The sequence below is a fragment of the Dryobates pubescens genome, chromosome 6, assembly GCF_014839835.1.
Source record: "Dryobates pubescens isolate bDryPub1 chromosome 6, bDryPub1.pri, whole genome shotgun sequence".
Classification (NCBI taxonomy): Eukaryota; Metazoa; Chordata; class Aves; order Piciformes; family Picidae; genus Dryobates; species Dryobates pubescens.
In genome coordinates this window covers 1852126-1877182 of record NC_071617.1, presented here as the reverse complement: position 1 = coordinate 1877182, position 25057 = coordinate 1852126, and the positions used below count along the sequence as shown (strand labels likewise).

General features: G+C 50.4%; 1 protein-coding gene across 1 annotated transcript in view; it reads right to left on the bottom strand.

Annotated features, from left to right (window-relative positions):
- Nucleotides 1-2809: 2809 nt before the first annotated feature.
- Nucleotides 2810-25057, bottom strand: part of SENP6 (SUMO specific peptidase 6) — a 97169-nt gene continuing 74921 nt past the window's right edge. The window contains exons 15-24 of the mRNA XM_054162539.1: nucleotides 23991-24097; nucleotides 22946-23062; nucleotides 21584-21706; nucleotides 20418-20510; nucleotides 19596-20029; nucleotides 14379-14482; nucleotides 12025-12113; nucleotides 7974-8042; nucleotides 7730-7880; nucleotides 2810-3703 (exon numbers count right to left, since the gene is read on the bottom strand). Of these exons, the coding sequence (XP_054018514.1) occupies nucleotides 3494-3703; nucleotides 7730-7880; nucleotides 7974-8042; nucleotides 12025-12113; nucleotides 14379-14482; nucleotides 19596-20029; nucleotides 20418-20510; nucleotides 21584-21706; nucleotides 22946-23062; nucleotides 23991-24097 (1497 nt within the window). The 3' untranslated portion in view covers nucleotides 2810-3493. The remainder of the gene's footprint in view (nucleotides 3704-7729; nucleotides 7881-7973; nucleotides 8043-12024; nucleotides 12114-14378; nucleotides 14483-19595; nucleotides 20030-20417; nucleotides 20511-21583; nucleotides 21707-22945; nucleotides 23063-23990; nucleotides 24098-25057) is intronic.

The following is a 25057-nucleotide window of genomic DNA, read 5'->3' as shown; positions in this document are numbered from 1 at the left end:
CCTGGGGCAGTGAACCAGGAGGTCTTCAGCAGAGGGTTTGGGAGAGGCTCACCTGTGCAGAAGTGCCCTGCCAGTAACCTCGTCAGCAGCTGCCTTTTCAGGGCTCAGTGAGCAAAGGAACTCACAGAGCCAGACTTGATCCTGGGCACAGAAGCTAAACTCAGGGGACAAGGAGTTCAGGTAAGGAATTCTCTGCTGCTTCTCTCTGTGGGACATGGGAATAACAATTGACACACCCCACAGGAAAATCAGGAGGGAAGATGCCCTGTGCACGGCGGGATTGAGGGTGCTGCTCTTTCCTTCCTGGGAAGAGACAGCTTCTGCTTCCCTTCCAAGACCTCTGTTTGTAGAAGCCTGCAAACACACAGAGCCCTGCACAAACCATCTCTTGCTCTCTGCCTGCACACCAAAGCCTTGCTGTCACAGGGATACAAGGGCTACATCTGCTGATGCCACTGGAGCCTGCTGCAAACCCAAACCACACTGCAAATACCCAGAGCAATCCAACAGCAGCCTGCTGCAAACCCAAACACACTGCCCATACCCAGAGCAACCCCAACAGCAGCCTGCTGCAAACCCAAACACACTGCACATACCCAGAGCAACCCCAACAGCAGCCTGCTGCAAACCCAAACACACTGCACATACCCAGAGCAATCCAACAGCAGCCTGCTGCAAACCCAAACACACTGCCCATACCCAGAGCAATCCAACAGCAGCCTGCTGCAAACCCAAACACACTGCACATACCCAGAGCAATCCAACAGCAGCCTGCTGCAAACCCAAACACACTGCACATACCCAGAGCAATCCCAACAGCAGCCTGCTGCAAACCCAAACACACTGCACATACCCAGAGCAATCCAACAGCAGCCTGCTGCAACCCCAAACACACTGCACATACCCAGAGCAATCCAAAGGCAGCCTGCTGCAAACCCAAACACACTGCACATACCCAGAGCAATCCAACAGCAGCCTGCTGCAAACCCAAACACACTGCACATACCCAGAGCAATCCCAACAGCAGCCTGCTGCAACCCCAAACACACTGCACATACCCAGAGCAATCCAACAGCAGCCTGCTGCAAACCCAAACACACTGCACATACCCAGAGCAATCCAACAGCAGCCTGCTGCAACCCCAAACACACTGCACATACCCAGAGCAATCCAACAGCAGCCTGCTGCAACCCCAAACACACTGCACATACCCAGAGCAATCCAACAGCAGCCTGCTGCAAACCCAAACACACTGCACATACCCAGAGCAATCCAACAGCAGCCTGCTGCAACCCCAAACACACTGCACATACCCAGAGCAATCCCAACAGCAGCCTGCTGCAAACCCACACTGCACATACCCAGAGCAATCCAACAGCAGCCTGCTGCAAACCCAAACACACTGCACATACCCAGAGCAATCCCAACAGCAGCCTGCTGCAACCCCAAACACACTGCACATACCCAGAGCAATCCCAACAGCAGCCTGCTGCAAACCCAAACACACTGCACATACCCAGAGCAATCCAACAGCAGCCTGCTGCAACCCCAAACACACTGCACATACCCAGAGCAATCCCAACAGCAGCCTGCTGCAAACCCAAACACACTGCACATACCCAGAGCAATCCAACAGCAGCCTGCTGCAACCCCAAACACACTGCACATACCCAGAGCAATCCAACAGCAGCCTGCTGCAACCCCAAACACACTGCACATACCCAGAGCAATCCAACAGCAGCCTGCTGCAAACCCAAACACACTGCACATACCCAGAGCAATCCAACAGCAGCCTGCTGCAACCCCAAACACACTGCACATACCCAGAGCAATCCCAACAGCAGCCTGCTGCAATCCCAAACACACTGCACATACCCAGAGCAATCCAACAGCAGCCTGCTGCAACCCCAAACACACTGCACATACCCAGAGCAATCCAACAGCAGCCTGCTGCAACCCCAAACACACTGCACATACCCAGAGCAATCCCAACAGCAGCCTGCTGCAAACCCACACTGCACATACCCAGAGCAATCCAACAGCAGCCTGCTGCAAACCCAAACACACTGCACATACCCAGAGCAATCCCAACAGCAGCCTGCTGCAACCCCAAACACACTGCACATACCCAGAGCAATCCCAACAGCAGCCTGCTGCAAACCCAAACACACTGCACATACCCAGAGCAATCCAACAGCAGCCTGCTGCAACCCCAAACACACTGCACATACCCAGAGCAATCCCAACAGCAGCCTGCTGCAACCCCAAACACACTGCACATACCCAGAGCAATCCCAACAGCAGCCTGCTGCAACCCCAAACACACTGCACATACCCAGAGCAATCCAACAGCAGCCTGCTGCTACCTACCAGCCAAGGACGAGCAAGCAATGAGCGCCGGTATCTTGGGCTGGGTTTGGGTTGTTTGTTTGGGGGTTTTTTTGGGTGGATATTACAAGAAATAGTAATCATACACCTTGTTTGTTTGTTTGTTTTCTTTAAGTGTTCATTACTGAAATAAAGCACATATGGATGTAACATTCAGAGCTGTAACAGAGAAAATGTCCCGTGGGCAGACCTCGCTGTTCCGAGTACACCGGTACCAAAACACAACTCCAGAACGAAGGAAGAAGAGTCTCAGAATACAACCTGTACAACAATTGGGATCCACAAAATATGATTTAATAAGTAGCACTCAAGATCACTTCATTGAAACCACTTCTATTAATACTGTTTGAATAAGCCATCCCTGGTCAAAGAGCATTCTTGCCCCCCCCGCCCCCCGCGCCCTCCTCTTTTTCCCTAGCCCCCCTCCTCTCCCACTAAAGCAAGGGTGGAGATTTTAATGGCAAGGCATTCATCTTTTAAAACCCCCAAATCTGAAGCAGTCCTAGTAACTATTACACTGCCTACACTTAGATACTGGGAGGGTGGCAACCACCCTCTGAGGCCACGGTAACATCGAGACACCCACAGTACTGTTTGTAGCGCAAGCAGAACAGTCCTGGCAAAGGGCAACTAAAACAGGGACAAGAACAGGAATCCTCTCGCTACCAAATCGCTCCCTAGGTGTTGCTTCAGCCTGTAACAGCACACCTTGTCACTGGGGAAAGAAAAAGTTAACCATGTCATCCTATAAATATTTTGTCTTTATTGGCTTTGTGTTTCGGAGTCGCTATTCGAGGTCTATTAACAGAAATACATAACAAAGGCTCTCCCTAACCAGTGGAAAGAAAAAGTAATTACAAAGGCTGACAAAAGTTGGGCCTCATTAACATATGTACAGACTTTTGCTTACTTCATACACAGCTCTGTGGGAATTAAATCCATTCTTCTTCTTCTTATGACACACATTTACACAGGCACGAAACGTTCCCAAGTACGCCGAGTCGTTCCCTGTGGGCAGAGCAAACCAAACCAAAAGAGAAACCCAAAGAAAGAGGAGGAGAGTTCTGTTTGGATTGTGGAGCTTGACATGCAACAGATACAACGTTCAGTCTGAGCTGCTGTTGGTAAGTTGATCTGTTTTTTCCTGCAAAGATCTTTCCATTGAGCTGGGGTCCTTCTGTCCCTTCTTGTCCTTGGTCTGCTGCTCCTGCAGCTTCAGGATGATTTTCCGTATCTCTTCCCGTTTGGTTTTCATTCTGGGGCGTGGGAACCAGTCTGTTAAGTTCATGGGGAGCTCAAAACTCAGGATGGGGTTCTGAAAAGAGAGGGCAATTGGATCTTAATGGAAGGAGGCAGGGCTTTTAATGGTGAAGACAGCCACGGGGGGAAAAGCTACATTCTGCCCCACCTCATTCCACAGTACCACAGGATGTCAGAGGTTGGAAGGGACCTCCAGAGAGCATCCAGTCCAACCCCCTGCCAGAGCAGCAGCACCCAGGGCAGGCCACACAGCAATGCAGCCAGGGGGGGTTGCAAAGGCTCCAGAGAAGGAGACTCCACAACCTCTCTGGGCAGCCTGCTCCAGGCCTCCCTCACCCTCACAACAAAGAAGTTTCTCCTCCTGGGCAGCTGAAACCTTCTCTGCTCAAGTTTGTCTCCATTGCCCCTTGGCTTCTTGCTGTGCAGCACCCACAAGAGCTTGGCCCCCTCCCCTTGACCCCCAGCCCTCAGCTCTTGAGAGACATTGATCAGATCCCTCTCAGCCTTCTCCTCTGCAGGCTAAACAGCCCCAGGGCTCTCAGTCTCTCTTCCCAGGGGAGATGCTCAAGTCCCCTAAGCATCCTCCTGCCTCTGCCTTGGGCTCTCTCCAGCAGCTCTCTGTCTCTCTTCACCTGGGGAGCCCCAAACTGGACCCAGGATTGCAGCTGTGCTCTCAGCAGGGCAGAGCAGAGGGGGAGGGAACAGTCTCAAGCTGCCCCTGGGTAGGTTTAGACTGGACATCAGGAACAAGAGTGGTCAGGCATTGGCATGGGATGCCAGGTAGGTGGTTGAGTCCCCAAGCTGCTTGCTCATATTCCTGAGTTATTTATTCCAGCTGATCCTGCTCCAGAAGGGGGGTTGGACTTGATGCCCTTCAGAGGTCACTCCCAACCCCTAGCAGCCTGTGAAAAACCCTGGGCAAACACTGAGCAGGTTTTCCCACCAGTTTCCATTAGGAAATAGGCCAGACACAGGAGTAAGAACATTAATACAAACTAATTAGTGAAGCTACTAATAATAGGAGCCTATTTCAAATTCACCTAAGCACACCTTTAACTGGGGCTGTTTCTTGTTCTGTTAGGGTGAGGAAGGCAGGGCCAGGGGCCCTGCTGCCTCGGAGCTTCCTCGTTCGCTCGCTCAGGAGCCGCAGAGCATCACCCACCGCGCCCCGGCCCCAGCTCCCACCGAGGCCCTTCCATGCCCACAGACCCCACCGGCACGGCCCTAGGGCGCCCCCTGGTGGGCAGCGGCGGCAGAGCCCCAGGCGGACGCCGAAGCTCAGCTCTCCCCTCCAGCCCGCCCCGGGGAAAGCGGAGCAGGACAGAGCTGTCCCTCCCGGGCCTCAGGGCAGTGCTGATGTTATAGGCTGGGTACCTGCAAACAATCGGCCACAGAGCTGAGACCTCCAGCGTCCAGAGTGTCCAGCCCAGCGGGAGGACACAGGCAGGAAGCATATTTGTACCCATCAATCCTGCACCCTTAGCAATCTGGCTGCAAAGCTATGGTCCTTCTCCCTTCCCCTCTCTGCTCCCCTGGCAGAGATGCTCTCCCATCTGGTAGCCATGGGGGAGTATCACAGGGCCTCTTCAGCCTGTTTAGGCCTAATACCAGGATAAAAACGGGGGCAGCCTGAAACCAGCCTAGCAGTGGGGGGAAAGAAAGAGCCCTGGGGCTTTTGGTAACCCCCCCATAGGGAGAAGGAGAGTGCTGGGGTTTTACTTGTCTGGTGTAAACAAACCTGTGTGCTAAGTTTAGACTGGGGATTCCTCTGAACTGTGTATGCTCTGCTATGGCTCACCACTGTGCTCTGTGGCTTTTGTGGTGGATGAATTGCTCTTCCATTTAAACTCTCTATTAGCATCCAATCCATTTGGGTGAGCCTTATTCTTCTGCCCCTTATGGAGGAGCAGAGCAACCTGTCCTGCTCCAGAGCAGAGCAGCTGAACAGCCATGGTGTGAAGGGAGGGCTGAGAATGTTGTTGCTGCCAGAGCTGGTGGGCACGCTCACCACTGCGCCGCCTGCCCTGGCTAACGAGCCTTGTTTCAAACACTGCACACTCATCTCAGCACTGAAACACATGTGCTGAGTAGCCCACAGGCATCAAAAGAAGCCTCCCTCCACCCTACTACCCATTCAGTTTGCAGAGCTGCTGAACACAATGAGACTTTGTGCAATTCCTCAAATCCATTAGCAGCTGAAATGATTAAGTTTTGTAACTGTGAGTTGAGTACAGAGTCCCAGAAAGGGCCTCTGAGATCATCCAGCCCAACCTATCACCATCCAATCAACTCAACCATGGCACCAAGGGCCTCATCCAGGCTCTTCCTAAACACCTCCAGTGATGGGGGCTCCACCGCCTCCATCGTGCACCCCAGGCAGGTTCTCCTTGCCCACTGGTGCCACTTGGAGACACTCCATGCTCTGGCACACCCACATGGCATCCCTGTTCCCTGGCAGAGCTGCTGCACACTGCAAGAGCCAGGCAGGACAAGGCCTTTAGCCTGACATCATTCTGCCACCACTCTGCAAGAAGGAAGGGGCTGAGATGCTTAAAACCTGATTGCTCCTCACAGCCCTGCAGACAAAGCAGGAAGCACTCAAGGATGGTTCTGAGCTCTCAGAAGAGAAAACAAAGTAAAGCAAAAACTTTTGGCTTCAGTTTGCACAAGTACACTCTGATAAAGCCTTTCACATGAGCTGGGAGGGAGGGAAGGGCAGAGGAACAGAGAAGAAACCACCACCTTTCTCCAGAAGGGTTACAGGATCACAGGATGGTAGGGGTTGGAAAGGACCTTTGAAGATCATTGAGTCCAACCCCCCCTGCCAGAGCAGGAGCAGAGAATCCAGCACAGGGCACACAGAACACATCCAGACAGGGCTGGGAAGGCTCCAGAGAAGGAGACTCCACAGCCTCTCTGGGCAGCCTGCTCCAGGGCTCTGGGAGACTCACAGTGAAGAAGTTCCTCCTCTCATGCTGAGCTGGAACCTCCTGTGCTGCAGTTTCCATCCATTGCCCTTTGTCCAACCACAGGGTGCAACTGAGCAGAGCCTGTGCCCTCCCTCCTGACCCCCAGCCCTCAGATATTTATAAACATTTATTAAGTCTCCTCTCAGTCTTCTCCAGACTGAACAGCCCCAGGGCTCTCAGCCTCTGCTGGCTACCCTCTCCTTAAATGCAGCCCAGGACCCCCTTGGCCTTCTTGGCCCCCAGGGCACATTGCTGTCCCATGCAGAGCTTGCTGCCCCCCAGCACTCCCAGCTCCTTGGGGCTGCTCTCCAGCAGATCCCCTCCCAGCTGTGCTGCTGCAGTTTATTCTTCCTGCCCAGATGAAGGACTCTGCACTTGTCCTTGTTGAACTCATTAGGTTCCTCTCTGCCCAGCTCTCCAGGAGAGTTTAGGAACAGTGCTCTGGACCACTCTGGACTGTCAACAGTAAGTACCCATGCAGGCAACACATCTTAAGATTCTCAGCTCAGATTTGAACTCTGTTTCTTACTAAATAGCTTTCAAGGGTATGTAATAGAAAACTTCAAACAGCTTTCCCCCACACTCTTTCAGAAACCTCCCTGGCTTCCCTAATGCTCATGGCAAACACTAATGAAAAGGATTCTGTTTTCCAACAATACTTATTAGGGGCATGCATAAATCAGTTTATAATGCAGAATAAACAGGTGTAAGTTTAGGCTGGAGGTGAGGAGAAAGTTCTTCCCAGCAAGAGAGATTGGCCCTTGGGATGTGCTGCCCAGGGGGGTGGTGGAGTCCCCATCCCTGGAGGTAGTTTATTTAAGTATCACAGTCTCACCAAGGTTGGAAGAGACCTCAAAAATCATCAAGACCAACCTGTCACCACAGAGTGTTCCAAAAAGGCTTGGATGTGGCACTTGGAGCCATGCTTTAGCTGCCAGGAGGTGTTAGGTAATAGGTTGGACTTGATGTTCTCTGAGGTCTTTTCCAACCTGGTTGCTTCTATGATTCTAAGAGTTCCTCTAGAGAGCCTTTTATAGCTGTCAATGATTTTAACAGCTCAGCCTTGCTGGAGGAGACCCCCAAATCCCAGGCACACCAACAGGTACACATACCTCAAAAAAGCTCTCCACATACTGCAGTATGTACACTCCACAGTCACTGAAATTGTTCTGCTGTGGCACTTTGGGGTTGGATCCTTTCATGACATCTTTGGAAAAGCTTCTTTTGTTGCCTTTCCTGACTTCCCATTCCACTTCCAGGTATCTAGGACCAAAGACCATGCAAATTCAGACCCTTGCTCTCATGCAGAGCTTTGAAAACCCCAAACCAAGCCCCAAAGCCAGACAGCAAACTTACTCCCTTAGTGTTTTCACAACATTGGACCGGGAAGGGCCTCTCAGCGAGTCCATAAGCAAAATGCAGGGCCTAAGAGAGAAGACAGTGTTTGAGTACACAGTAATTGACCCTGCTACACAGCTGGTTAGCCAGAAATCATTTGTGGGCTGACCTTGAACAAAACTTGATCAATACTATGCAGTGTTGGCAGTGCTGCTGCAATCCCCTAGCTGGGATAGGAAAGTAGAGAGAACTTCAGAATACACTTGGAAAATACAGCACTGTCAGGCTGAAAGCAACACCTAGGAGCTTGAATTCCCTCAGTGCTGGCTGCCTTTGAAGCAGTGGACAAGGGAAGGGCAATGAATGCCATCTCTCTGGACTCCTGTAAAGTTCCCCCACAACATCCTTCTCTCTGTGCTGTTCAGTGGACAATGAATTGGTTGGATGATTCCATCCAGAGGGTGGTGGTCAATGGCTTGGTATCCAGATGGAAATCTGTGACAAGTGATCTCCTTCAGGGATCCACATTGGGACCAGTGCTGTTCAGTATCTTCATCAATCAAATAAGAGCATCCTCAGCAAGTCCATAGGTAACCAACCTGAGTGGTGCAGCTGACAAGCCAGAGGGACAAGATGTTCACCAGAGGAACTTGGACAAGCTCAACAAGTGGGCTGAGGTGAACCTCCTGAGGTTCAACAAGGCCTACTGCAAGTTCCTGCATGTGGGTCGGGGCAGTCCTCGGTATCAATACAGGCTTGGGGAGGATGTGATAGAGAGCAGCCCTGTAGAGAAGGACTCGGGGTCCTGGTGGATGAAAAGCTGGACATGAGCCAACAATGTGCACTCACAGCCCAGACAACCAATCACATCCTGGGCTGCATCAAAAGAACTGTGGCCAGCAGGCTGAGGAAGGTTGATTCTGCTCCCTCTACCCCACTCTGGTGAGACCTCACCTGAGTAATGCATCCAGCTCTGGAACCAGCAGCACAAGGAGGACATTAACCTGGTGGAGCAGGTCCAGAGGAGGGCCACAAAAACAGTCTAAGGGCTGGAGCACCTCTCCTACAAGGACAGGCTGAGAGGGTTGGGTTTGTTCAGGCTGTGGTGGGACCCTACTGCAGCCTTTCAGTACTTAAGGGGGGCCTGTAAGAAGGATGAGGACAACCTTTAGCAGGGCCTGTTGTGAGAGGACATGAGCTACTGGTTGAAGCTGAAAGAGGGAAAGATTTAGACTAGATACAAGGAAGAATTTTCTTTTACAGTGAGGTGGTGAAACAGTGGCACAGGCTGCCCAAAGATGTGGTAGGAAGCCCATCCCTGGAAACCTTCAGGGTCAGGTTGGATGGGTCTCCTGACCTAGTTAAAGATGTCCCTGCTCACCTGCAGGGGGCTTTGGACTAGATGACCTTTAAAAGTCCCTCCCCACCTAAAGCATTCTATGATTCTAAGGAAGTAAGGCACAGAACCCACAAACATCCTTCTGGAGTACATCTCTTGAACACTATGGATCCCATCCCCTGCCCTAGAGGACACTACCTTTCCAGTAGCTATGAACCCAATAATTATCATCAGCTACCTTCCATGCAGCAGCTGGATGTAGAGACCAAAGCTGACTCACAGCAGAGTTCAGCACTAGATGAAGGTGTGATGTGAGGGGTAAATAGCTTGCCCAGGGAGGTGGTGGAAGCCTCATCCCTGGAGGTTCTTAAGGCCAGGCTGGATGTGGCTGTGTGACGTGTCCCTGCCCATGGCAGGGGGGTTGGAACTGGCTGCTCCTTGAGCTCCCTTCCAAGCCTAACAACTCTGGTTCTGTGATAAATTGCCTTACTCCTAGTAAGTTCAGACAAAGGATCTGCATGCACTTAGGCACAAGTGTGTTTGTATTTCTAAATCATTTCACATGTGTGCAATTATTTCAGGCCTTAAGCATCCAAACCACTTGAATGAAGTTTGCTTTTAATTGGACTTGTTTCCACTTCTGAAAGTTATTATGCATACAGGCAATGCTCCTTGCAAATGCACCACCTGGTGCTTCAGGGAGGAAAGAAGTGAAAGCCATTTCAAGGGAATTCCCTTTTTCACACAGAAGTACTGTTAAAATGTGCTAACAGGGAAGTATTTCATGATTTGGGATATGGAAGTGTCAAAGATCACATGAACTTTCATGTCTGGATTAAAAGAGTGTCTGGTGGGAAGTACTATGCACAGATAATCCATCAGCAGAATGGGACCAGCTTAGCCAAGCTGGAATCAGGTGAGCAGGAACAGGCTTAAAACTCCCAACACAGATGGATTTTTCCCCCTCCATGGAAATGCATTAGGAACAACTCACACAGATCCCACCTCATGGATAAATAGGCCATTTTATCCTGCATGGTGAAAGCTTTTGCCTGGCTAGCAAGCAGCATATCCCCAAGGAAGGAGATGTTAAAAATGGGTAAACAACTGTGAGCAAAGCCAAACACAGCTGAGAGGACAGCAATGCCAGTAACAACACCTTGAGACTCAGGGAATCATAGAATGGTCTGGGATAGAAGGCACCACCAAAGGTCATCCAGCCCAAGCCCCTCTGCAGGCAGCAGGGACATCCCCAACTAGAGCAGGCTGCCCACAGCCCTCTCCAGCCCCACCTTGAATATCTCCAGGGATGAGGCCTCAACCACCTCCCTGGGCAACCTGTGCCAGGCTTCCACCACCCTCACAGTAAGAGCTTCTTCCTGATATCCAATCTAAATCTGTTCTTCTCTCCTTTGAAGCCATTGCCCCTCGTCCTGTCCCTGCAGGCCTTTGCAAACAGTCTCTCTGCAGCCTTCTTGCAGCCCCTTCAGGTCCTGGCAGGCTGCTATTAGGTCTGCCCAGAGCCTTCTCTTCTCCAGGCTGAACACCCCCAGCTCTCTCAGCCTGTCCTGAGAGCAGAGCTGCTCCAAGCCCCTGAGCATTCTTGTGGCCCTCCTCTGGACCCCCTCCATCAGCTCCATGTCTTTGATATATTGAGGGCTCCAGAGCTGCACACAGCACTGCAGGTGAGGTCTGAGCAGAGCAGAGCAAAGTGGCAGAATCACCTCTCTGGCTCTGCTGGCCACACATTTGCATCTCTGTTGCACCCAAGATGCAAGCAACTGCAGACAGGGATTATTCAGAAATAATTTCTGCCTTTCAAACATGGGAAAGAAAAACAAACAAAAAAATTAACAGTCTTAAAATCCAAACCAGGCAGAAAGGTAAATGGACACAAAAAACTGTCACTGAACTGAGGGTTGTGGAACATTTTTATCAGACAAGAAGTACAGACAGAGGAGAAAAAAAAAGAGCAATCCTGAGAACAGAAAGAGACAATGAAAAGGCTACAATGGCACATCTGGGTAAGAAATGGGGGCAGCTGAAATGACTCCCATCATCTGTACCGATTTGAGTGGTGAGAAAGGTGAACACTAAAGAAAGTTTCATTGTTTGCATTTAAAGGGGGCTTTCTCAACGACTTTGCTTTAAGTGCAGGCTACACTGAAACATGCTCCTGCACCTGTTTGTAGGAACCTCGGTGCAAGGTGCCAAAGAGCAGCCTCCAGCTGCCTGTGGCAGCACACAAGCTGAACAGAAACCCAGACAGCTGTTACTTCACTCAGTTTCATAGGATTGTCAGGGCTGGAAGGGACCTCAAGGCTCAGCCAGTCCCAACCCCCTGCCATGGGCAGGGACACCTCACACCACAGCAGGTTGCTCACAGCCACATCCAGCCTGGCTGCAAACACCTCCAGGCAGGAGGCTTCCACCACCTCCCTGGGCAACCTGTGCCAGGCTCTCACCACCCTCATGGGGGAGAACTTCTTCCTATCATCCAATCTGAATCTCCCCACTTCTAGTTTTGTTCCATTCCCCCTGGTCCTAGTTTCATTCAGTGCTCTCCTCACTGAAGATAATAGCACTACAAAGTATAAAATTCTCTCTCAAACACCAACCACAGGCTGATAAAAGTGCTTGAGACTGCTGTACAACCATTTGGTATAAACCCTGGCTTTTAAATGTCAGAACCCTCTATGAAATGTCTGTTTCAACTGTTTAAACACTTACTGTTTGCAGACAGTAGGCTTCAGGTGCCATTGTCCCATGTCTGAGTTGCAGTTGTCATCTACAAGGCCACCATCATCACTACTGTCTTCCTACAGAAGCAAGATGTTTACAGGTGGGTTAAAAGCTAACATTGGTTTTCAAACAGACACAGAAGAAATCCTTTTGTTTGCCACACTTAACCATTTTTATTCAAGAGCAGTCCCATAAGCTTAATAAAGAAGTGGTAGCTTTAACCTGAAGCCATTCAGTTGGCAGCACCAACTTCTAGTCCCTTTCTCAAACCCAGGCTGGGATGACAGGGAGGGAAGGCTGTTGTGTGTTTAAGGACTGCTGAAGCTACACAAAAAGCTGCAACTGACATCTTCAGAGCATGGCTGGCTCAAAAGAAGTGCACCTCCATTCTTTGCTTGCATTATCAGAGCTTGCCCTTGCTAATGACACCTAGAAACTTCTTGGGGGGGGTTCATTTCTGTTATCTTCTAGATGAAACCAGACCAAATCTGCACTGAGCTCAGAAGCAACACTTGATTCTGCCTTCAGAATGCACCAACCTGCTCCCTAGAGCATGGGAAATCCAACTGGCATGACCTTAGTTTGTGCCATGGGCTGCAAAACAGTCATGGCACAAACCTGGGAAGCTCCATGGACCATTTGCTTTCAATGCTATGAAGGACATGAAAGTTTTATCAACAAAGCCACTAAGTCCTTGTATCTAACAGCAACCCAACAACCCATGGTTGGCTTTTTGCCCTTCCACTGAGTTCTCTCTTACTGCCACAGAACACTGCATTTGAGGGAAGGTGGTGGTTTCCCAAAGTGGGAACCCCCACTCCCAGCACCATTTGTGACTCTGTGGTGAGATGTGAGTACCCCCAGGTGCAGGATCCCAGGAAATCCTCATGCTGTGCCATGGGGATGTTACCAGATGAGAAGCTACTGCCTGGGTCCCAAGATACTTTTTTCTATGGCAGCCTCCATTGCACTTTTGGCAGAAGTGAAGGTGCACTCAGCCTGGCAGGGCCTGCCATTTCCATGCTTGCTTGATGCATTCTAGAAGATACTCAGTTACAGCTTCAGCCTGAGTTAAGTTCTAAGCTACACTGCAACCAGGGAACTCAGCCTCTTTTCCTCCTCTCAAGGAACACAGCTGGCCATGTGCTTCCTTCCCTGCCTTCATGACATGTCAGTCCCAGCAGAAACACTCTGCTACTCCTTCTCCATCCTCTGGCAACTCTTCACTGCCACAAAACAGACAGAAAGACACTTCCATCAGAGAAGGGTTACAGAATGCTTGGGCAGGTGGCAGGACAGGAGAGGAGGACTGAGCCTGTCTGAAAGGCACAGCTAGGTTTCAACACAGAGTGGAGCTTGTGTGTGTGTGCACATATACATACTAGTTGGAAGTCACTACAAATAGCTGCAGGCTTTGGGAAGTAATGCTCTGTTCTGAACTCAAAGGTGAGAAATGGGTACTTCCTAGCCTGTACATTTGATAGCCTCCATTTCTTTACTTTGGACAACTTGGAGTCATACACCTGAAACAGGAACAGGAAGGCCAGTTAGGAGCAGTGAGTGTGCAACTCCCAGCTTATTCCCACTGAGCAGACACTGTACAAGCAACAGGGCTGTGGAATGCTGCCCCCCACCCAGCAGTGAGGGGGTAAAGGCTAGTTAAATGCTCAGCCTCTCCACAGCTCTACAACCTAAACACCTCTCCATCTGAACACCTCTGTATTACAAATCCACGTTGCTTACACTTGATAAGGAGAAGCACCAATGGGAAGAGAAGAGCACAGCAGCACCTCCTGATAAATGAGTCTGTGTGTGCTCAGGAAATGCAGCTGAAGGAAGAGTTACTTCCTCTCGGGGCTGGTAGATGAACATGGGGCTGGGGGAGATGAAAGACACTGACTTCCAGAGTCCCCACTACAACCACTGTGCAATACTGGCACTGTGCAAAACAGCTCCCAGAAGTGGATCACAGGATCAGTGCAGCAGTTTCCTGTTCAACAGTGTCATGAGTGGTTTGAGCTAGTGTCTTTTGTACATACAACTCCATTTCTCCTTCCAGGTTCTGAGTGTGGTGAGATCTGGGGCAGCTTTCCAACCAACAGGTTACTGGGGGGGGATCTAATCCAACCCACAACCATGAATAAATGCACTATCCTCTCCTGCCACCTAACCTGCATGCTTTTGCAGCTAACTAGTGCTTGGGACCTGTCTGACACTGGTGAAGAAGACAGCTAGCTTGAAACAAAGCACATTTACAGTGTGTACACAGCTTTTCTGCTGCCCACTCCAAATACAACCCAACACAGTCAGTGCTTCCCCAACAAAATGGATAAATTCTTTACCTGGTTGTCTTGGTCTTCAGAAAAATCTATAAGCTCATCTTCATTTAGTTTACTGCCATCAGCTGAATCTTCACTATAGTTTAGCCTGATTTTGTGCAATCCATCTGTATCAATCACAGACAGTAGGATATTTAAACATCAAATACCAAGTCATGTTTGAAGATCAAATTGATTACAGATACCTCAAATTCTCACAGAGTCACAGAATGTTAGAGGCTGGAAGGGAACTCAAAAGCTCATCCAGTCCAAGCCCCCAGCCACAGCAGGGGCACCCAGAGCAGCTCACACAGCAACACATCCAGGGGGGTTTTGAGTATCTCCAGAGAGGGAGACTCCACAACCCCCCTGGGCAGCCTCTGCCAGGCTTCTCTCACCCTCACAGGGGAAAAAAACTCTTCCTCCTGTTTCCATGGCACTTCCTCTGCCTCAGCTTCCACCACTGCCCCTTGTGCTGGCATTGGGCAGCCCCCAGCAGAGCCTGGCTCCAGCCTCTGGCCACTGCCCCTGCACAGCTTTAGCCCCAGCAAGGAGCTCACCTCTCAGGCTCCTCCAAGCCAAGCTCCAGAGCCCTCAGCTCCCTCAGGCTCTCCTCCTAAGGAAGAGCTTCCACTGCCTGCAGCATCTCTGTGGCTCTGGGCTGGACTCTCTCCAGCAGTTCCCTGAGGTCCTTCTTGACCTGAGGGGCTCAGAACTGGACACAATCTTCCAGATGTGGCCTCAGCAGGGCAAAGGAGAGAGGGAGGAGAACCTCTCTCAACCTACTAACCACAGCCCCAGGATGTCATTGGTCTTCTTGGCCACCAGAGCACATTGCTGGCTCATGGTCAACCTCCCACCCACTAGGACCCCCAGGGTCCTTTTCCCCTTCCTTGCTCTCCAGCAGCTCAGTCCCCAGCCTATAGTGCTCCCTGGGGTTGTTCTTTCCCAGGTGCAAGGCTCTACCTTTGCCCTTGTTGAACTCCATTCAATTTCTCCCTGCCCAACTCTCCAGCCTGTCCTAAGTCTCCCAGCACAACCTTCTGGTGTGTCAGCCACTGCAGCCAGTTTCTCTCAGGGCTGGTCACAGTAAGTGACACAGCTGCCATAATCCCTGTGTCTGGACAGGTGTGGAAAGTTTCTGCTGAGTTCCAGAAACCTAGACTAAAGCCTACCATGGAACTACCCAGGAGCTCCCAAAAGCCTTCACCACAGCATAAACTGGTACTGCTACCAAAAGGGACAGCCTCCTTTGGTCCCTCATACCAGCACTTATTCTTCTCCCTAGCTGGTCCCTTCCATGCCACCAAATGCATCCACACACCCTGGACCAGCCTGGAAAAGTCAGGCACAGCTCATGTTTTTAACTTGGATCAATTCCCTGATCAGATTTTGCTGCTCACTTGTATGAAGCCCTGTGCTGGTACAAGGGAAAAGGCAGCCTGGGATGGCAGAATGCAGGATCAGCCCCCCTGGGAGTGCCAGCTTAGAAATGTTTGTGCAGCTTCCCTGTTTGCTCAAAGGAGCATCTGTAAACCCACTCCCTCCCCTCTCTACACAGTTACTCACTTGGGAAGCAGCATCAGAAGAAATAAGGAATAATGGATGTTACAGCTATAGCACACACTGACAGCCACAGGCTCCTGAAGCATAGAAGTGTCAGGGTTGGAAGGGGCCTCAAGGATCAGCCAGTTCCAAGCTCCCTGCCATGGGCAGGGACACCTCACACCGCAGCAAGTTGCTCACAGCCACATCCAGCCTGGCTGCAAACACCTCCAGGCAGGAGGCTGCCACCACCTCCCTGGGCAGCCTGTGCCAGGCTCTCACCACCCTCATGAGGAACAACTTCTTCCTCACAGCCAATCTCAGTCTACTCACTTCTAGTTTTTTTCCATCCCCCCAGTCCTATCCCTCCCTGACACCCTCAAAAGTCCCTCCCCAGCTTTCTTGGAGGCCCCTTCAGATACTGCAAGGCCACAATGAGGTCTCCTTTGAGCCTTCTCCTCTCCAGCCTGCACAGCCCCAACTCCCTCAAGTCTGTGCTCACAGCAGAGCAGCTCCAGCCCTCTGCTCCTCCTCATGGCTCTTCTCTGGACACCTTCCAGCACCTCCAGATCCTTCCTGGCACAGAGGCTCCAGACCTGGCCCCAGAGCTCCAGCTGTGGTCTCAGCAGAGTGGAGCAGAGGGGCAGAATCCCCTCCCTGCCCTGCTGGCCACACTTCTTTTGCTGCAGCCCAGGCTCTGCTTGGCTCTCTGGGCTGCAAGTGCTCACTGCTGGCTCCTGTTGAGCTTCTAATCTTCCTGTACTATCATGCAAGACTTCAGAACACAGTTTTGAGGGAAAGAAATAATCAACTTTGTGGGAATAAGTGAAAAATCAGTAACTCATGCCAGCAAAACCAGGGATCTTCATCAACAAACTTCTAGAAGGGGGCTACAGAAGACAGCTACACAGCCACACCACCAGAGGTGCTGGCTATGGTGTCCCTGGAGGATGCATCACTTGTTGAAGAAAAGCAGGATGCCTACAAGAACAGCAAATAGGGCAATAAATTAGCTAATGGGAAAAAAACCAGAGAAGAGTCTGCTTCTGAGACTATTTCAACAGAGAAGCTGCAGCAACACTGTGAAAGGAGGTTATCAGTGGAGTTCCACAGGGACAGCCTTAGGAAGTAGTCCTATTAGGGATCTTTGGAAAGACTTTAGCATAAGAAGTAGGCCACACACAAATGTGGCTTCTTGCTGACAGATTCCTAACACCCCAAGAAACTGCTGTCCAGGAGAATCAAACCTCATGCAGAACTGAGCAGGAAAGAGGGGACATGTCAAAAGACATGTGTTGGATTATTGCTTCCAAGCTGTTCCATTACCAGGTCCTTCCTTCTGATTTATGAATCCAACCCCAGGATTCAGTTTGGAATCAAGATAGCCAAATACAGGCTCCCATCTAGAGCAGGCTCAAAAGGTTGAGTGGAGAGCAGGTATCTCACAAGGTTAAGTGGACACCATTAAACAGATCAGAGAACTGAACAGCTACCCTGGGTCTGCTTTGGGATGAAGGTTCTTGGGTTTCACTGACTACACTGTCAAGGAGGAACCTTCTGTCTTTGGCAATACCCTAGGATATTCAGGAGAGGAAGAAGTCTGTTTATAAACTCCTGAGGGCTGGGGGTCAGGAGGGAGGGGACAGGCTCTGCTCAGCTGCACCCTGGGATAGGACAAGGGGCAATGGATGGAAACTGCAGCACAGGAGGTTCCACCTCACCAGGAGGAGGAACTTCTGCCCTGTGATGCTCCCAGAGCCCTGGAGCAGGCTGCCCAGAGAGGTTGTGGAGTCTCCTGCTCTGGAGCCTTCCCAGCCCTGTCTGGATGTGTTCTGTGTGCCCTGTGCTGGATTCTCTGCTCCTGCTCTGGCAGGGGGGTTGGACTTGATGATTTCCAGAGGTCCCTTCCAACCCCTAACATGCTGTGAGCCTGTGAACTCACATCCTTCTGGAGCAATGGCTGAAAGCTGGGCACAAAACTCAAGGTCTACAACCACCTGGTTGAAACCAATGTTTAGAAGCACCACACATTTAAATTCAGCTTGGTGTCAAGATCAAACTGAGCCTCCCCCTTAGAACCAGGAGTGTGACCCATGAGAATGAAAGGCTGCATCACCTACAACAGCTGAGCAATAGAGTCTGAGTCTTTCTGCCAGCAACAGAATGACCATCAGCCACCCATACAATGCAGCCCCCAGAAAATGGAAGCCCCTAGCAAAAAATATGCCAGGGGGTAGATTCCAACTAATGGCTGGCAACCACAGCTGCAGAATCCCAGCCACCAGACCAGCAATACCACAAACAGCAACAAGCACACAAAATGAAGCACCAGCTCAAACCAAGAGAAATGTACACACCCCACCCCCACCAAGACCCTCTAGGACAACTGACAGCATCAGCACGAAGGAATACATTTAAGTAAGAAAGAAGGAGAGGGGAGGGCAGGGGAGGGCAGGGGAGGGCAGGGGAGGGCAGGGGAGGGCAGGGGAGGGCAGGGGAGGGCAGGGGAGGGCAGGGGAGGGCAGGGGAGGGCAGGGGAGGGCAGGGGAGGGCAGGGGAGGGCAGGGGAGGGCAGGGGAGGGCAGGGGAGGGCAGGGGAGGGCAGGGGAGGGCAGGGGAGGGCAGGGGAGGGCAGGGGAGGGCAGGGGAGGGCAGGGGAGGGCAGGGGAGGGCAGGGGAGGGCAGGGGAGGGCAGGGGAGGGCAGGACTGACCTAACCAGGTTGGAAGAGACCTTTTTGATCATCGGGTCCAGCCTATCACCCAACACCATCTGATCAACTAAACCATAGCACCAAGCAGCCCATCCAGTCTCTTCCTAAACACCTCCAGTGATGGTGACTCCACCACCAAGAGAGCCACCAAGACATTCAGTGGCCTGCATGATACAGATGAGATAATTGATCACCTTTTCAGATCTTGCACTACAAGCTATAAAATTACTTACTGTGTAAATTAAACCCAGCAGGGATACTATCAGAGACTGAAGTAAAAGCCTCTGCATGACCATATGTTTTGTACTCTGTGCCTCAAAGGGATCCAAACCTTGCAGCAAGCAGAGAAAACCTTTTCCTAATTCCTCCATCTGCCTTTAAAAGAGGTCAGCTCCACAGCTCGCTCTGGTACAAGACCTGTCCCAAACCACTGACACAGGCAGGGAAGCATGGAGCTAGCCTCTCTACATGTAACATGCAAGTCAGGGCAGAGAAGTACTTTTTCATTTCTTCAGCTATTTCCTTACTCTTTTTACATCCTGTCAGGACACTGAAAGAACCTAAAGGGGTTGAAGTAAAGCCTCCAAGGCTAGCAGACAGGGGAGTTGAGGTTGCTCACGCCGTCGTAACCCAGTTCCCCTATGCACACACTTTATGAGGATCCAAGATCAAGCAGCCTCTCCTTAACAATCACAGTCTTAAGTGGTGCAAAGTATGAACTACAAAAGCATTTGGTGTGGGGAAAAAAGGTCACACAGCTGAAGAATTAACCTGCTTCAGGAAGGCAGTGTTTGATCTCCAGCCCCCCCAACACCCCAAACATTTCACACGCCACGGCTGCAAATGAGCTCTGTTGTCAGCACTCAAACCTCAGCCACATCCCGACTTTCACAGCATGAAGTGAATGGCATTGCAAAAGCAGTGAGAGAGCTCTGAAACCTCCAGAGTGTTGATTAAAATGTGCAGATGTGGACAGCTACATACCCATGGACTGGCTAGCAGTTGTGAATTCACCCTGTACACCGTTTTCATCTGGAGTCCTATGGTCAAGTTTATGGTATGCTGATTCCACAGTGTTAGGTTCTTCCACATCACTGTCTATTTGACTCAGTTTTTTGAAAGTACTTTTTACCCTACAAGGGCTTCTCCTACAATATGAGGGCTCACTGTCCTCTGTTTCAGTGTTTGGGTCAATTAAAGCTGTGTTGTACTTTTTGGTCAACGTCTTCTTCACCGTGGACTTGGAAGGTGAGCTCTGTGCATCCAGCTCGCTTGGCAAAGGAGATGGTGTGCTGCTCTCTCCATCTGAAGAGGAAGATTTCATCTGTGTTGTAGCATTTTCATGGTAGTGGGGATTTGGTTCATATCTGGGTTTTTCCAAGCCAGGAAAACAAATGACAGCCAAAAACCAATGGGCACTGCAAAGGACAAAAAAAACCCAACAAGGAGACATTACGAAGTAGGAATTGCCTGAATGCACACAGTTAAACCTGAGCTTGGGGAAAACCAAACCAAGCCCAACACCTGACTGTCTCTCCACACAAAAAGACCCCAAATCACATCCCTCCAAGTTGCTGAAGATAGATTATACAAGCTGTTCACTCTCCACAGCAGCTTTTACTCAAGCCTTCACCTTCTTCTTAGAACCACAGAATGGTCTGGGTTGGAAGGGAGCTCCAGAGCTCATCCAGCCCAACCTCTACATATTTATTCTCTTCATTTTTAGCTTCAATTCAGACTGGAAAGTAAGTGTCAAGGTGTAGAATTGTGAAGGTGCTGGCAGGGGGAGGAGGAGAGCTGACTTACGCCTCGTTAAGGGGAACGAAGATGAAATCCTTCTCGAAGATGTCGACGTGCCGCGTCCAGGTCTTCACTCGCCCGTGCCGGCGCTGCTGGATCCTGGGGGAAACCACACCATCACCCCGCTTGGCAGAGACCTCCACGAGCACCCAGTCCAGCTGATCACCTAACCCTAGCTCACCAACCACACCATGGCACCAAGTGCCTCAGCAAGGCTTTTCTTCAACACCTCCAGGGCCATCGAGCCCACCTGTGTGTGGGCAGCACATCCCAATGGCCAACCTCTCCTTCTGGGAAGAATGAATTTCTAAGATCCAGCCTAAACTTCCCCTGTGTCCTCCTGCTCTGGTGCTGGGTGCCTGGGAGAAGAGACCAACCCCCACCTGGCTACAGCTTCCCTTTAGGGAGTTGGAGAGAGCAAGAAGGTCTCCCCTGAGCCTCCTCTCCCCCAGCTCCCTCAGCCTCTCCTCCCAGGGCTGTGCTCCAGACCCCTCCCCAGCTTTGTTGCCCTTCTCTGGACACCTTCCAGCATCTCAACATCTTTCCTAACCTGAGGAGCCCAGAACTGGACACAGGACTCAAGGTGTGGCCTAAGCAACACATGATTGCCAGGCTGGCTTCTTTTAACTGAAAAGCAACTCCTGCAGGTATGTTCCCCTTATAGAATCACAGAATTGTTGTAGTTGCAAAGGATCTCTAAGATCACAGAGGCCAACCAGCAATCCAACACCACCACGGGCATCAACCCCTGTCCCAGGGTGCCATGTCCACACATTTCTTGAGCACCTGCAGGGATGGTGACTCCGCCACCTCCCTGGGCAGCCTGTTCCAATGCCTTCTTTCAGCAAAGAACTTCTTCCTAATATCCAACCTAAACCTCCCCTGGTGCAACCTGAAGCCATTTCCTTTGGTCCTATCACTTGGTCTCAGGGACAAAAGATACAGAACCACAGAGTGGTCTGGGGTGGAAGGGACTTCTGAAGGTCACCTAGTCCAACCCCCGCTGCAGTACGGAGGGACATCCTCAAGTAGATCAGTGTTGTCTGGGGGCTTCCTAGAGCTCTGCTGGTGTCACAGTACTGTCTGCAAGGAGTTTCTCTCTCCAAAGCATCTGCTCCTGTAGTCTTCTGTCTACTCCTCTCTTAGTGAAACTGATTCAGCAGCAGACTTACGACAGGTTTGAAGTTTCATGTATATTTCTCCTCTCTCTTTGATTAAGGCGTTTGTAGAAGAATGAACTGAACACATGGATTCTGTCAGCATCTTCCTTTTTCAGCTTTTCAAGTACCAAATACCTGGGCAGTTAAAAAGAAAAATCAATTAAAAATGATGAGGAACTCACAGAGGAGCTTGTGAGAAATTCATACAGATGTTAACTCCAGAGATTCATCACCAGAGTAAAAAGGACTGATACAGAATGCAGAATTAACCAGGTTGGAAAAGACCTCAGAGATCATCCAGTCCAACCTATCACCCAACACCATCTGATCAACTAAACCATGGCACCAAGTGCCTCAGCCAGGCTCTTCTTAAACACCTCCAGCAATGGTGACTCCACCACCTCCCTGGGCAGCACATCCCAGTGGCAAATCTCTCTCTCTGGGAAGAACTTTCTCCTCACCTCCAGCCTAAACCTCCCCTGGCACAGCTTGAGACTGTGTCCTCTTGTTCTGGTGCTGGTTGCCTGGGAGCAGAGACCAACCCCCACCTGGCTACACCCTCCCTACAGGTCATTGTAGAGAGCAAGAAGGTCTCCCCTGAGCCTCCTCTTCTCCAGGCAACTGTGCTACTTCCCCACCAAGTCATGGCAGCCTCTCAGAAAACAGCTGCAAGAACACTGGAACCAAGTAAACACAACAACTCATTATTCACTGGGCCAACACTTCAAGGTGTAGGAAACAATCTGCACAACCAAGAAGCTGTTCTGCTGCTGCCCTATTTAATTGTAGATCATGGCAGACAAACCAATGTTCAATGAGCTGTGTTACACACAACCTAGCCAGCAAAGTCCCACACTTTGTAACTGAGCCACTGAATCTCCAGACACTCCCAGAGTGATGCACTCATTTTCTTTCCACCTCTAAATTGCTTCAATAAGGCTGAGAATTAGACAGGGGCACTTTATGTGCAACATAAACAGAGCAGCAGAGAACAATTTCATGCATTTCTAACATCAGTGACACCACAAAAACAAAAGATTTCTCTATTAGCTTAATCAAAACAAATCACATTCCAGAGAACTCAGGGATAAAAACACTGAACTTAAAAATACTAGTTTTTTAACTCTTTTGCTGTCAGAATTTCTCTTCAGCTGCTGAGAACATTTCAAGAACCATTTTTGCCCCAAGTAAGAACAAAGTCACTGTCAAGCAGGACAGGAGAGGAGCCAAAACTCCTTCCAAAAGCACTTTGACAACTGGAGCTACAGACAGCTGGAGAGCAAGTGTTACCCACTGCCCCATGCATCTGTAATGCTGGAACTTTTCAGTTGCACAGGAAAAGATCCCTCAAATCTGCTGTGCCATACAACTTACTTTAAATAAAAATCAATAATAACATCATTTAAAAATTCTCCTTCATTGAGACAATGGAGGTCCTCGTTGGTCACAGAAATCCCGCCCTTGGCCGGAGGAGGCGGATAAACTATCAACCTGGGGAAAGAGAGAGAGACGTTAAACAGGAAATAGGAGATGCCAAAAAATCCTGGAATGGCTGAGGTTGGAAGGGACCTCAGAGATCATCTACTCCAACCACCCTGCTGTGGGCAGGGACACCTCTCAACTAGGCCTTGTGCAACCTGGCCTTGAAGGCCTCCAGGGAGGAGGCATCCACAACCTCCCTGGGCAAACCTGTTCCAGTGTCTCACCACCCTCGGGCGGAAGAACTTCTTCCTAAGATCCAGCCTAAACCTATTCTCCTTCAGCTTCAAACCATTCCTCCTTGCCCTATTTCTAGACACCTTTATGAAAAGTCCTTCTCCAGCCCTCCTGTAGTCTTCCTGCAGGTATTGGAGGCATCAACCACATCCCTGGGCAGCCTGTCCCAATACTTGACCATTCTCATTGTGAAAGACTTCTTCCTTATGTCCATCCAAAATCTACCCTGCTCCACTTTCAAACCATTCCCCCTCATCCTGTCCCCACAGGCCCTTCTGAACAGCCCCTCCCCAGCTTTCCTGTATGTCCCCTGCAGATACTGAAATACAGCTGTAAGGTCTTCCCAGATCCTTCTCTTCTCCAGGCTGAACAAGCCCAGCTCCCTCAGCCTATCCTCATAGCACAGGTGTTCCAGCCCTTGGATCATCTTTGTGGCCCTCCTCTGGACTTGCTCCAACAGTCTTTTGTCCTTCTTATGATGGGGACACCAGAACTGGACACAGCATTCAAGGCAGGGTCTCACCAGAGCAGAGTGAAGTGGAAGAATCCCCTCTCTCAATCCGCTCCCCACAGTCTTCTCGATGCAGCCTCAGACACAGTTTGCTTTCTGGGCTGCAGGAGCACACTGCCTGCTCACAGTGAGCTACACCCCCCCACAAAAGACCCTCAGAGAATGGTCCCAGGGCAAAGATAAATATCTTACTTTTCTATGGGCCCAATAAATACTGTGTGTGGCTCTCCAATTTCTTCATCATCATCGAAATAAGGGAGCTGTTTACTCCGCTGCTGTATCTTGGGCTCAGGAGGAACCTTACAAGGACAAAGTCAACATTAATATGCAGACTGTACCCAAACTTACCACAAAAAAAGGGTAAAAAGAGCTTAGTGAAGTGTAGCAGTGTAATACCATTGCCCAGGAATTGAAGCTGTTGGTTTTTTTCACCTTTCCTGGCTCATTTATGACACTCAGGTCTGCACTCATTTCCTACAGAGCCATAAAACAGTCACAGTTTTTAAGAGGCAGGTTTGTTTCAAGAAAGCATCAATTACTGTAACTGCAGCACTGCAACTTCACATCTGGTTTGAAATACCATCTTAGCAGTAGATTCATTTGGAAACAATTATGTTGTTGAATCAATAGGACAAATTTCTGGTCCCTTAACATCTTGCAACGCCAGCATTACTTCTGGACCATTGTACAGCCCTGCAGTCAAATGAACCACACTAAAACAAACACTGTGACTGCACAGACTACTTCCCAGTCTCATAATCCACCATGGACCAGCCTGAAATCCTCATAGAACAGCAGCAAAATACAGAATCCTCCAGGTTGGAAAAGACCTTGGAGATCATCAAGTCCAAGCTATCACCCAACACCATCTAATCAACTAAACCATGGCACCAAGGGCCTCAGCCAGGCTCTTAAACACCTCCAGTGATGGTGACTCCACCACCTCCCTGGGCAGCACATTCCAAAGGCCAATCTCTCTTGCTGGGAAGAATTTCTTCCTAACATCCAGCCTAAACCTCCCCTGGTGCAGCTTGAGACTGTGTCCTCTTGTTCTGGTGCTGGTTGCCTGGGAGAAGAGACCAATCCTCATCTGGCTGCAACCTCCCTTCAGGGAGCTGTAGAGAACAAGGTTGTCTCCCCTGAGCCTCCTCTTCTCCAGGCTAAGCAACCCCAGCTCCCTCAGCCTCTCCTCACAGGGCTGTGCCCCAGACCCCTCCCCACTTTGTTGCCCTTCTCTGGACACATTCAAGTGCCTCAAT